Genomic DNA, 13,776 nt, shown 5'->3' with positions numbered 1-13,776 from the left:
TGCCAACTTTTTTATTTATTGAAGAATTTAAACGAAATTTGATACATAGGCACTTGGGATAAAGGAAAATCAAACGCCAATTTCAAAATTTGGTTTTGCGCATGCGCCGTGCCAACTTTTTTATCTATGGAACTATTTAAGTGAAATTTGATACTTAGGCGCTTGGAACAAAGGAAAATCTTAGTTTATTAGTTAGTTATAGTAAATTTGTTTTAAAATTTAGGTTTACGCATGCGCAGTTCCAACTTTCTTATTTAGAAAAGCATTGAAATGAAATTCTTCTCATAAACTGAAATTGAAGTAGCACGTCAACAATGGATTGCCCATGTGCAACGCTATTTTTCATATTTGTGGCCGGATTTTTACGATTTTAACAGAAGTTGCATCTTACAAATGGGAAATGAATGCAAGTAGAAATGCGCTTTATGTAAATCGTTTACGATTACTTTTTAACTTGTTTTTACTCCTGAGGCCTTGAAACGTGAGAATGCGGTGGAATCTCAAAATCGAAATTTGAAGTGATTTCAATAACCTCCCAATTTTTTATTGCCGAGTTTAAAATCTGACATGAAAACTCTGGGCCGCGCAATGGATTCGAATAAACACAATTAATTGATTAACAATGACAAAAATTTATTCTAGAACACAAAAACAAATTAAAATAAAATCCCTGAAAGAAACAAAAGCTTAGAAAGCTTGTTTGGACATATAACCCCGCACTCAGGTGGTCGACAAAAATAAGAAATCTTAAAATTTTTTTTAAAAATAATCTACAGGATCTTGTGGTACAAGCTTTGCGAAACTAGGCGCACGAAACTCACACAAACGTTGACACCTTCTGAGGGTGGGTTTATACAATCATTAATATTATTATTTATTTGTTTCCTCAAAATTTCCATAAAATTACAACCAAGAAAAAAGTACTTTATTATTATAATACAATCGTAATATAAGTATTATTTTACTTATAAGTAAATTTAAACAAAAACTGTAATGGAAAAGTTGTGGTGAAGTAACATGAGTTGAGACACTATCATTTGGTGGACGCCTAGTCCCGAGCACCCCCTTAGTAAAAGTAAAAGAAAAAATAACAAATATGAGTAAGGAAAAAAGTAAATTTACGAGAACAAAAACTCAATATCTGCGAAAATAACCATGATTTTAGGTTTTTTTAAAATTCACCAAGACTTTAAGATGAATTTACATTTAATGGTAATTGATTAAAATTAGATCACTAAGAAATGCTAGTGAACTAATGCTAATGATTGTATAAATCCATCACGAAATTCACTTTACGTTATATCATAAAATTGGTGACAAACAAAACTGGTTTGATGTATAAGATAAACAAATTTCCGGTGGCTGTGTCGACGGTAGAAACTTTTACTTTTAATAAAAACAACAAAAGGCCTCGCTGTACTACACTGCTTGCTTTTTCAACTCGACAAACTTTTTCCGTCAAAGGACAATGCGTTAAACTTCTCGCACAACCTTAGGGAATTTGCTGCTGCGCAAATTTATTTTTAAAAAATGACTGACTGTCATTTAACAACGATAAAACACGTGCGTTAATAAATTTTTGCTTGACCAGATGTGTCTTACTTCTAAATTAAATTCTAAATTGAATAAATTACAAAAGCGATTATTTAAACAAATTGCGCATTTATAACATTTTTAAAATGAAACAAACGTGCTTATTTCATAAATAGTCCCCCCGATTAACTGAAACATGCTCATATACAGGGTGTCCCATCATTATTTTTGGTGTTGAAACTGAAATAACGTCTACATGACATTGTTTACACAACAATAAATCCTCGCGTTGTAAGTCACTCACTTTCAGAATTGCAAAGGTTGAAACGTACACCCTCCTTCCTGGGGGAGACCCGGTGACCTTTTGTCGTTGTGGGATCGATTGTCCACCCAACCGCGCACTCTTCACAAAAATGTTGCTTCCCCGCGCTCGAAACGTACGCCCTCTGTGAATGGCGAACTTAACGAACGAACAACAACCCAAACAGGCTCCTTCCCATTCCCAGTGGTGGCGTTAAAAAAGGACCTCGCATGCTCACCTTACATCTTCCCTCTTGGGTCCGAAAAAGTTTGAGAGGTGCGCACCCCTAAGAGTTACTTCTAGCCCAAAATGAGTTGTTTTTTTTTGCGGTTTTAACGCCCTTCACCCGCGGCGACGTCTTCGTAAATATAATATAAGTATTACACAGAAATATTTAGGTATAATATTAGGTAATAAATTAACATGGAAGAGTCATATTAACTACCTAAAATCTAGACTATATTCAATAGCAAGGAAAATTTATATATTAAAAGCATCACTTACCTGTCATGCGTTAAAAACAATTTACCATGCTTATATGCATTCCCATATTAGTTACGGTGTATGTTGTTGGGGAACGGCTGCCCATAGTATCCTTTCTCCTATAGAAAAACTACAAAAAATGGCGATACGATCAATATGTCAAAAAAGTAGAATGACACCATCTCTTCCACTTTTTATACACCAAGCATGACCAAGCAATATAAAAAATTGCCAAAAATAAATAAAACCCTCTTTCAACGATCGCCGTTATATCTTGGACCAAAATTATATAACGTTTGACCGAGTAATTTAAAAAATGTAAGCTTAACAAAAAATCTATTCCAAAATATTCAAAAATGGATGATGACTCAAACGACACTTCTGGACAGTATATTAATTATTCTTGCATAAGTCACGTTTGCTGAAAATAGAACAAAAAACGTAATGATGAAAAAAAACAAACTAAAGCTACACTTTAACTCAGGGCTGTATGCTTAGTGCATAGTTCCCTATTAAATTTCTTTTTGATGTTAAAAAATTCACTTTCTTTCTTCTCTTTTCTCCTCTTGTTTTTTCCTGTAGATATCTTAAAAAGAAATTTTTTTTGTTGTAGTGAATGCTCATGTATATCATTTTGTATGGAAATAAAGTCTATTATTATTATAAATATTACCGTTTGGGCTCCGTCAAGCGTTTTACACCCAAAAACAATAAAGAGGTGTATCCGCGGGGAATCGCTTGAATGATTTCCTTCGTTTTTGCATATTTTCAACTCTCAATACCATTATAAAGCGTGCTTCAAATAAAACCGACAGTATTATTAACTTTTTTCTTATTGGACTTATGGTATTGGTAAATTACCAGCGATCGAAAATATCATGATATTTATATAAATATCATATCACATAATATATAAGGCTTTGAGAGTCAGCATGGTCTAAGTCCCAAAACTTTGTTTTTAGATAAATTAACCTAAAGTTGCACGTCAATTAAAAAATCCTGAACATAAATGTAAACGCTTTTTTGTGATAATTTTATTTGTGAAGGTCTAACTAAAATATATAGATTGGAAGGTAGTTTGATTTTTAAAATTTTGTTACCTTTTTGACCTTTTTGTGACTTAGACCACTATGACTTTCAATACTTTTTAATATATGTTTTGGTATACCACAATAATAGATTTTTTGCTCTGTAATAATAAGAACAAAGAGTTATTATACCTTAAAAAAACGTTGAGACACAATAAAATTTAAAACGTTTTTAAAAATTTATTACCAAAAGAAGAAATAAAACATAATTTATATGAAAAATAAAAACACAAGTATATTCCAAAACAATGGGGAAACTAACTGTCATCATCTTCTTCTTCCAATTCTTTAAGGGGTCCAGGATCTTCAACGTCACAATTTCCAATTACATCCTTGAAGTAATTTTGATGAATCGGAGGAATAAATTGAAAAAGTTCTTCCATATTTTTCTTCTTTTTATCATTAATTTCAAGTGGACCCTGATACAGAGACGAAAGCTCGATGGCCTTGAACATTTTAGGAGCACCTCTTCGGTTTGGCAGTAAACTAATAGCATTAAAAGGATAGTCTTCATTGAGCGTTTCTTTATAAAAAATTTTGTACGGCTCAGATTTCTTGAAGTGCAACCATTGAATTTGTAACCACGCATACTTACCTGAATCTGATGGCTGATGAGTAATCCTCTGGTTCGACTCACTTTCATTAGAAGAAAATGGCTCACTTTCAGTATCACTACAACTCATTTTTAATGTCGACAAAACACATTCCACCATTACAAGAAAAATGCACTAATAATATATCTGCAATTCCATTTAATGGCAAAGTGGTATAAGTCACATTTGTACCACTTTGCCTTTGAACGATTTGAATAAAACATTATTATGCAGATCTCACTAGCGCAATCTACAGGTCTAATTTAAAAGTGAGAATTTTTAAATTTTGTCACATGGTACTTTTCCCCAATAACATATAGAGGTCGCTGTTATCTCAAAACTGCAAATTTGGGACTTGTACCACTTTCTTTCAACGCCTCATATATCGGATATATATCAAATGATGCTTTGGTTTTGGCATATTAATTAAATAAAAATTACTATTCTTATTCACACAACACAACAGTCAACAGTCAGGGAAAGACTGAAAAAGCAAATAAAACATTAAACAAATCGTTGCGCCGGTGATTCACCTGATCGGCAATAAGGCGAAGCTCGCGCGGCAGCCGAACGGATCGATACTATACAGTTTATATATGATATATATCAAGTGATATATATCGCGATATATATCATGATATATATCAGTTGATATATATCCTCCGAACCCTGTAAATTACCAAGTATGAAATATTTTTATCAGGATTAGAATCATCAAGCAAAAAAAACAGATGACCACTGTGGTATCAAGATATGTATCAACATAACATTTTTTAAATGAAACACCTTATGCACTGTGTCATTCAAGAGAGTATGTACTTTTTTTTATAAGCCATATAAAAAAATAAATAATAAAAAACTGTCAATTTTTGACGTTCTTCCATATTATGCCTAAACTCAAGGATGCTATTGCTAAACTTACATCTTACACACTGCGGGTGCTATCTGTGCGAGCCACAGCAAATTTTTTATAAAATCTTTGCAACACTTATGACTTTTGGGAGGTAACTATGTATAATCCGATTTGGTTGCAAATGTCAAAATGCACGTGAGGTCTATTGTCTTTTGTTGGAATACATATATACAAGTTTAATGTTGGGATTGTGATTTCAATGGAAATCCTATTTTTATTACTGCGCTTATTTAAGTACAAAAAATAAGGGTAACTTTGTATAAGCGGTCTATTCAATTCCGTTTTCCAAATATTGGCTAGGTGCTTTTATTATTGTATTTCTATTAGTAGGGGAGCTAGCACGAAATCCACTGAACGAGAATGATCAAAATTTTAACCGATATAGTTCCATTTGGCCCTATTAGAGTATGCTAAAATCGATCGTCTGCCGCCTCAGATCATATGACTTAAGGCGCTGCGCGTACTTCTTGCGGTACCAATTCTGAAAGGTTGTCTTTCGAAAAAATAAGTTATACACCTAATGAAAACGTTGATAATAGCTCTTAAAAAAATATTTAAAAAAATCGCGCACATTTGATAACTCCGTAAAAAAACAATTCTTAGTCGGTTTTTCACGAACTTTCTACGGATATAACTAGGTTACCGTCGGATAAATGAAGCTGATTTTTTTTACAGACTAATGATGGACACAGCCAATGACTATGAGAGTGTTTCTTTTTTAAATTTTTTCTCTAATTATAAGATACCTTATAATGTTAAGATGATAAGATAATCTTATAATTAGAGAAAAAATTTAAAAACGAAACACCGTTAAGTCATTAGTAGTACCTATCATCAGTCTGTATAAAAAATCAGCTTCATTCGTTTAACCGTAACCTAGTTATATCCGTAGAAAGTTCGTGAAAAACCGACTAAGAATTGTTTTTTTACGGAGTTATCAAATGTGCGCAATTTTTTTAAATATTTTTTAAGAGCTATTATCAACGTTTTCATTTGGTGTATAACTTATTTTCTCGAAAAACAACCTTTCAGAGTTGGTACCGCAAGAAGTACCCGCAACGCCTTAAGTCATATGACCTGAGGCGGCAGACGATCGATTTTAGCATACTCTAATAGGGCCAAATGGAACTACATCGGTTAAAATTTTGATCATTCTCGTTCAGTGGATTTCGTGCTAGCTCCCCTACTATATTAAGCACAGATTTAATTGGTAAGAAAAATGACATTTCTTTAGTGCTTAGCAATTAAATAATAACAGTTTTCATACAGAAAGAATCAGCAATTATGATTGGGACTGCAAACGTGATTTTTGACATAAAAAGTAAAATTTGATGATTCGTAATAATTTAGGTGATTTTGACAACACCTAAATTATTACGAATCATTAAACGTCTATAGAATTTGATGTAGAATCTAAATAGTATCATACTTTTTCTACAATATCTATAAATTTCGAAATGAAAATAATGCAAAAGCCAAAACTTTGCCATTTGTAAGTAATTATCACTTCTAAATGTACAGGATCTATTCTACTTTTTTCATTATGCACGAGTGTAGGTAATGGGTACTATATCATGCCCCAAAATTATACCTTATGACCTCATCTTCAGGGAGGTTGTAGAAAAAAAGAATAAATATATAAGATGTTTTATAAAATAAGCAAGTCAGCATAAAAGTGTCATCAACTTGAAAATATTGTAGGTAAGTTTGTCTTACTGGCATCAGTATACGTACTGTCAAATTTTCGAAATATTCTGATGTCTTCTTCTTTGACATATAACATATAGATAGCTGGCATTTGTCATCCAAGGATTTACAGAGAGCATAGTTACAAGTTTTATTACATTGATCACTTTTACAATCAACAATAGCTATGACCTATTTCAAATTATGCAAACTATGGAATCTCTCTGAGTGAATCACTTTCTTTTGTTACCTGGAAGTTGGTCTCACTATCTTACTGTCTATTTGACAACGTTCCACACAGAGCTAACTGTAATTTCTAAAAATTGTGTGGTAAATGAAAAGTAATTGTTGTGACGTAAAACACGAGTAAACCATTAAAATTTCCCATGATATAATGCAGTGTAAGAGTTTTCAAATTGACAGGCCATGCTTTTTTATGTCGCTGTGATTAAAAATTGTGTAAATTTGTAGGAATTCAACAGTATTTGTTCGAAAATGCCAGAATCGATAACATTTTTTGTGATTCTTATTACGAAAAGTTCACCGACTGCCTGGATGAAGTGGCCAAGAAATTTTCAGTTTTGTACAATGATTCTCGTAAGTTTTGCTTCCAATATTCTGAAATTTATTAACAAACCTCCAGATTACATCGTCACCCGAGTGGAAGAGGAGCATTTGTGGGAGAGCAAACAGTTAGGTGCTCATTCGCCACATGTTTTATTGAGCACGCTTATGTTTTTTAATACTAAACATTTTAATTTAACGGTGAGTTTTTCAGTGTTTTTAAAAGTTTTCTATGACAGAAATTCTTGTAGACCGTCGATGAACATATGCAGCTTTCATTTTCTCATATAATGAAGCACTGGAAACGTAATCCCAATCAACCCGGTGCAGCCAAAACGCCAGGATCTCGCAATGTTTTGTTACGTTTTTACCCACCACAAGTATCAACAACAGGTTACTAACAAGTGTTACTTTCAACATTAAATTAATTTCAATTTTGTAGATACTCCACCTAGAAAGAAAAAAGTTTATGAACAACAAGAAAATGAAGACAACCCTCTACGTTGCCCAGTAAAACTGTACGAATTTTACTTGTCCAAATGGTTAGTATACAAATGTAGTGGTATTTTTACTTACCTCTCTCTTATAGCCCCGAAAGTGTAAAAACACGTAACGACGTTTTTTACTTACTTCCTGAAAGATCTTGTGTCCCTGATAGCCCAGTTTGGTACTCCACCATGCCACTACCAAGGGCAGCTCTTGAAAAAATGCTGCATCGTATTAAAATGGTCAAGGAAATTAATGTAGCACTTTTAACGAGTTAAATATGTAATATTTCGAAGCGTGTTATTTTTGTATTTTTTTTCCATCATTACAGACGTACGTACAATAAAAGTGTAGTTACATGATTTGTGTTTTATTGAACTAGATTAGATTTAATGAGTTTCCTATATGGATGTGCTAAACCCTCCAACCCTGGTGACAGGACATACAAGTCACGCCAGGGCCCTGATATGCATGCATTGCCCCCCAATGGCTGATACATTAATATAATTATGGGGTGGTGACAAGACGGGATAATCGGGAAAAGTTGGAATTGTTAGATTTAATTGCGCGTTAATTAATTTTATTCGTAGTTTAATTAATTAATCTGCGAATTACATAAATCGATCCATGAATGAAATAAAATTATCTGTTGAGGGAAGGTTCGGAGAATAAGGGAAAAGTTCGGAGAGTGTTCGGGAAAAATTAGGGATGAATTCGGAGAAAGGTTGTGGAGAATTCAAGAAAAGTTTCGTGAGAGTTAGGGAAAAGTTCGGGGAGAATTTGGGAAAAGTTCAGGTAGGGTCCGTGGAAAGGTAGGGAAAAGTTCTTGGAGAGTTCGGGGAGCTTTCGGGAAAAGTTCGGTGAGAGCTCGGGGAAAGTTTGGAAAGGTCATGATGAGATCCGGAAATGTTCGGAGACAATTCGGTAAAATTTCAGGGAGAGTTGAGGAAGGGTCCGTCCGTTAACACTGAACGGCCGGAATTCTTTTTTTCGTATTTTTTGTGACTATGACTGGACTAACACCTTCGGTGGTGAAAATACCAATCCGAACCGAATGTTCTCCAATTTTTTATTGACCATTAGGGCAGCGTTTGAAAAATGTTTTCCTCTAAAGAAAATCAAAACCAAGGATCGTGACATGCATTGGTTTAATTTCCATCTTAAAAAACTTAGAGCTCACCTGCAATTAGTTGGTGAGCTGCATGACAAATATGGATTTCCTGAACTGTTGGAAACAAAAAAATCTATTTACAATAAGTATCAAATAGAAATTAAACGAGCTAAAATTGAAGCTTGTGATCAGTACATTAGTAACTCATCAAATTGCATAAAAGCAATGTGGCGTGTTATAAACTTACAACGAAAATCTGAAGCGACGATAAATTGTCAAAATATATCCGCTGAAGATTTTAACACCTATTTTACCTCCTTCTCAAGTACCTTCTCGGACATCCATTGTCAACCTCAGGAGACTGTGGAACCTAACTTTATCCCCACATCGATTGAGGTGTTTAAATTTAGAATGGTTTCCCCCATTGTTGTTCGTGATACACTTTACAATTTAAAAACTAGTAACGCCAAGGACGTTCATGGATTAAATACTAAATTAATAAAAGGCAACATCAGTTTCTTAGTTAAACCTCTGACCACTATAATAAATAGTATTATCGAAACTGGAGTTTTTCCTAATGATATGAAAACGGCGTTGGTTATACCGCTTCATAAAAAAGGCGACATAGAAAACATAAGTAATTACAGGCCCATTTCAATTCTACCAGTTTTCTCAAAGGTCGTTGAAAAAATTTTGTATGGACAGATAATAACCTTCTTAGAAACAAACCTGTTATTGTACCCTAACCAATTTGGATTCCGGAAAGGTAAATCCACTTCCAATGCAATTATCAAATTTGTTAATGACACTCTAGAAAACTTTGAAATGGGTCTACACACGGTCTCTGCTTTCATTGATTTATCAAAAGCCTTTGACTGTGTGTCACACGACATCTTGGTTAAGAAACTAAAGCGTTTATATAATTTTAGCAACCTAAGTTGCGCATTAATCCAGTCATACTTAAAAGGCAGGAAGCAATGTGTGTTATACAACTCTAGAATGTCGGAAGCAATACCTGTTACACTTGGCGTACCCCAAGGGTCAACACTTGGTCCTTTATTATTTCTAATGTATATAAACGACATGCCATCTGTTTTATCACCATCTACTCGTTGCATATTGTACGCGGATGATGTTACGCTCACTTGCAGCAGTAAGGAGTCGAATATAGCCTATGCTAATATCGAATTGGATATTAAAGCTCTCGAACGCTGGTGTGCAATTCATAACTTGAAGTTGAATTCTGATAAAACGTCAATTATCTGTTACTCATTACGTACGCAGAATGCAATCAACGTTTCCGATCGCACTAGTGGCTCTTTTCTGGGGTGTGTAATTGATCAGCGTCTCAATTTTAATACGCATTGTGAAAATTTATGCAGACAAGTCAGCAAATCATTATATTTATTAAGAAGATTAAAGGACATGTCATCTTTTGCAGTACGAAAAAATGCCTACTTTGCTTTGGTACACAGCAAACTCACTTACGCTATTTTAGCCTGGGGACATTGTGCGTCATGGAAATCCGTTTTCAGGCTCCAACGTAAATGCATAAGAACCTTGACTAGTTTAGGACATCGGGACGATTACTGTAACAAATTTGTAGAACTGAATATTCTAACATTACCCTGTGTATATATTTTGGAATCAGTTCTTTATGCAAAGGCTAACATGTCAATGTACAATTTTCATTCCGAAGTACATTCCTATAATACTCGCCAGAAGGACAATATTAAAAAAAAACTACTGTCGCTTAACTACCTCACAAAATGGGGCAATTTATCAGGCCCAAACACTTTTCAACAGTATCCCGTTCTGTATTAGGCACTTTAAGTCTAAAATGGTTTAAAAAGAAAGTTAAAACATTCTTATTGGCAAATGAGAATTGGAATTTGGAAGTTTAAGACGTGTTGTTTGTTTTATAATTATATCGTTTGTAATTTATATTTTATACCAACTATTATTGTGTTATGTTAGACTTTTTGTTATGCTTTATATATTATTAGATAATTAATGACAACTGTAAATGCCTGTATATGCAAACTACAGGAAACTATTAAACTATTAAACTATTAAACTATTAAGGGTCGGGAAAAGTTCCGGGAGAGTTCAGGGAAAGTGGCGTAGCGAAAGGAGGGCGATCCGCCCCGGGCGCGAATTTCCGAACCCCATCCTTATTCAGCGCACCGCTTCGCGGAATAGAGCCGAACACCTACAAACTCACAACCTTTACCATCTATGCCATAGTTTACGTTTCCCAACTCGTTGGAGCGCGGCTTGCTGAAAAGTCTTCATATAAGTTGTTCATCAAATATTAATTATTATGGGAAATCAGTATGTAAAATAAATATGAACAATTAATCAGTACGGATTAGTTATACCGTTGACGGTTATACCTACCTATAGAATTGAACAGGCAAATCTTTTTAAATGAAATTAATGTTCAGATATGTTTAATTGAAACTATTCTATTTCCAATGTACTCATTTGAGTCTTAATCACACAATATTTAAACTAAATTCTTGGATCTGCCCTCCCAATCAAGTACCAGACCCCAAACCAAGTTCAGCACCGCACTCTGAATTGAGTTGGAAAACGTGAAATAATGAGTTCGGCTCTATTCGGTAAAGCGGTGCGCTGAATAAGGATGGGGTTCGTAAATTCGCGCCCCGGGCGCTATTTGAGTAGGAGCGCCAGCGTCATATACCCCCCAATAAAGGTTTTGCCCTGTTATTGATGGTCTTATGCTGTTGAGTAAATATTATGTTATTATTACTAATACCGCGGGGCGCTTTTGAAAATAGCTAAAGTAGGAGACGATAAAAAAAATCGTTATACGTTTAAATTTTGCAAGTAACGACGATGACCCGATGACCATCGACGGACTTGAAGATGCTTTACGTGACAAAAACTGAGGCGAAAGTACATGACGAAGGGACTTCTGTGCTACATGGATCATATAGGTATCACGCAAAAGCTGATATAGACATAATGTCAAGAGGCGAATCCCCCCCACCCCCTAATCAATCACTCGCTCTAAAAAATATATATTATATAGGGCGGCAAACCCTAATCGCGCCTCGGGCGCAATCGTACTACGCTACGCCACTGCACTTACGTTTTCGCTACAGCGTTTGTTTTCGCGTTCGCTTTAGCTTTCGTTTTTGATGTCGCTATCGCTTTCACTTTACTTTTTTGGATTTCGCTTACCCTTTCGCTTTTGCTGTTGTTTTCGCCTTAGCTTTCGTTGTCGTTTTCGGTATTGCTTTCGCGTTCGCTTTTGCTAACCCTTTCGCGAAAGGGTTAGCGAAAGACAGCGCAGAAGCGAAAGCGAAATAGTATGCGAAACCAAAAGTGAAAGCTAAAACGAAAGGGAATGCAAAAGGGCAGGCGAACGCGAGAGAGGAAGTGAACGCAAAAGCGTAAGCGAAACCGAACGCGACAGTGGAAGAAAAAGCTCATACGTTAGTGAAAGCGAAAATCCACGCGTTAGTGAAAGCGAAAACCCACGCATCAGCAAAAACCCACGCGATAGCGCAAACTAACTCAATCGCGAAAAAGCAAGCGAAATCGATTGCAAAAACGACCGCGAAAGTGAAAGGGTTGGCAAACACGAACGCGAAACAGAAAACGACAGCGAAAGCAAAACTGAAAACGAACGCGAAAGCAAAAACAACAACGAAAGCGTTAGCAAAAGCGAAGGGTAAGCGAAGCTTTCGCTTTGTTTTTTGCTTTCGCTGTCGTTTTCGATTGCGCTTTAGCGTTCGCTTTCGCTAACCCTTCCGCTTGCTTTTTCGCTTTCGTGTTCGCTGTTGCGCTCGAGTTCGCTTTCGTTTTAGTTTTCGCTTCCACTTTCGTTGTCGTTATCGCTTTCACTTTCGCACTCGCTCTACTTTCGCTTTTCTTTTTCGCGTTTTTCGGTTTCGCATACTATTTCGCTTTCGTTATTGTTTTCACTTTAGCTGTCCCTTTCGCTATCGCTTTAGCTTTTGCGTGCTCTTTCGGTAACGCTTTCGCTTTCCCTGTCGTTTTCGCTTTCGCTTACCATATCACTTTCGCTTTCGGTGATGTTTTTGCTTTTTCTGTCATTTTTGCTGTCGTTTTCGGTTTCGCTTTTGACTTTAGCTCTCGCTGTCGTTTACGCTTTAGATTTCGCTTTCGTTTTCGCGTTCCCTTTCGCTTTCATTTTAACCATCACATTCGCTTTCGTGGGAAAAGTTCGGGGAGAGTTCGGGAAAGAATCGAGGAGAGTTCAGGAAAAGTGCGGGAATCGTCGGAGTAGAGTTCTGGAAAAGTTTCGGGAAGGTTCGGAGAGCTTGAGCAGAGTTCTGGAAGGTCGTGGAGAGTTGATGAAAAGTTCGGAGAGGGTTCGGTAAAAGTTCGGTGAAAATTCGGGGAGGGTTCAGGGCGAGTCCGGAAATCGTTCGGGAAAAGTTTGAAGAGAGCTCGAGGAGAGTTCGCAGCGAATTCGTGAAGTGTTCTGGCAAGGTTCGCGGCTCTCCCCGAACTCTTTCAGTGAAAGTTCGGAGAGAGTTCGGGAAACGTTCGGGGACAGTTCTAGAAAATTGCGAGACAGTTCGGGAAAAGATCAGGGATTGTTCCGGGAAAGTTCGAGAAAAGTATTAGATCAGAAAAAGTTACGGAAGAATTCAGGGAAAGTTCGGGAAGAGTTTGAGAAAAGTTCGTGAAGAATTCAAGAAAAGTTCGGGAAAGTTGGGGGAGTTACGGAAAAGTTCGAGAGAGTTTGGGAAAAGTTTGGGAAGAGTTAGGGGAAAGTTCGGGAAGAATTCAAGAAAAGTTCTGTAAAAGTTTGGGAGAGGTCGTAGAGTTAGCGAAAAGTTCGGAGAGGGTTCGGGGAGTTTGGAAAGCACGGGGAAAGTTGGGGGATAATCTCGGCGATAATTCGGCGAGAGTTCGGAGGGAGATTCTAATTCGAGGGCCATCATGAGGATCTCGGAAACTGTAAGAGATCGTTAGGTATAGTTTAAATTGGCCAAGTTGCGTATTTTGATGCTTAG

General features: G+C 36.0%; 1 protein-coding gene across 1 annotated transcript in view; it reads left to right on the top strand.

The window, feature by feature from the left end:
- The window catches only part of LOC116162566 (zinc finger MYM-type protein 4), a 43,409-nt gene extending 35,400 nt beyond the window's left edge, over positions 1–8,009 (top strand). Inside the window, exons 13-17 of the mRNA XM_031476210.1 lie at positions 7,069–7,194; positions 7,241–7,362; positions 7,413–7,554; positions 7,604–7,703; positions 7,751–8,009. Coding sequence (XP_031332070.1) covers positions 7,069–7,194; positions 7,241–7,362; positions 7,413–7,554; positions 7,604–7,703; positions 7,751–7,925 — 665 coding nt within the window. The 3' untranslated portion in view covers positions 7,926–8,009. The remainder of the gene's footprint in view (positions 1–7,068; positions 7,195–7,240; positions 7,363–7,412; positions 7,555–7,603; positions 7,704–7,750) is intronic.
- The last annotated feature ends 5,767 nt before the right edge of the window (positions 8,010–13,776 follow it).

Source organism: Photinus pyralis, unplaced genomic scaffold, assembly GCF_008802855.1.
Source record: "Photinus pyralis isolate 1611_PpyrPB1 unplaced genomic scaffold, Ppyr1.3 Ppyr1.4_LG10, whole genome shotgun sequence".
Taxonomy (NCBI): domain Eukaryota; kingdom Metazoa; phylum Arthropoda; class Insecta; order Coleoptera; family Lampyridae; genus Photinus; species Photinus pyralis.
The sequence above is the reverse complement of the archived record's forward strand: the minus strand, read 5'-3'. Positions and strand labels throughout refer to the sequence as shown.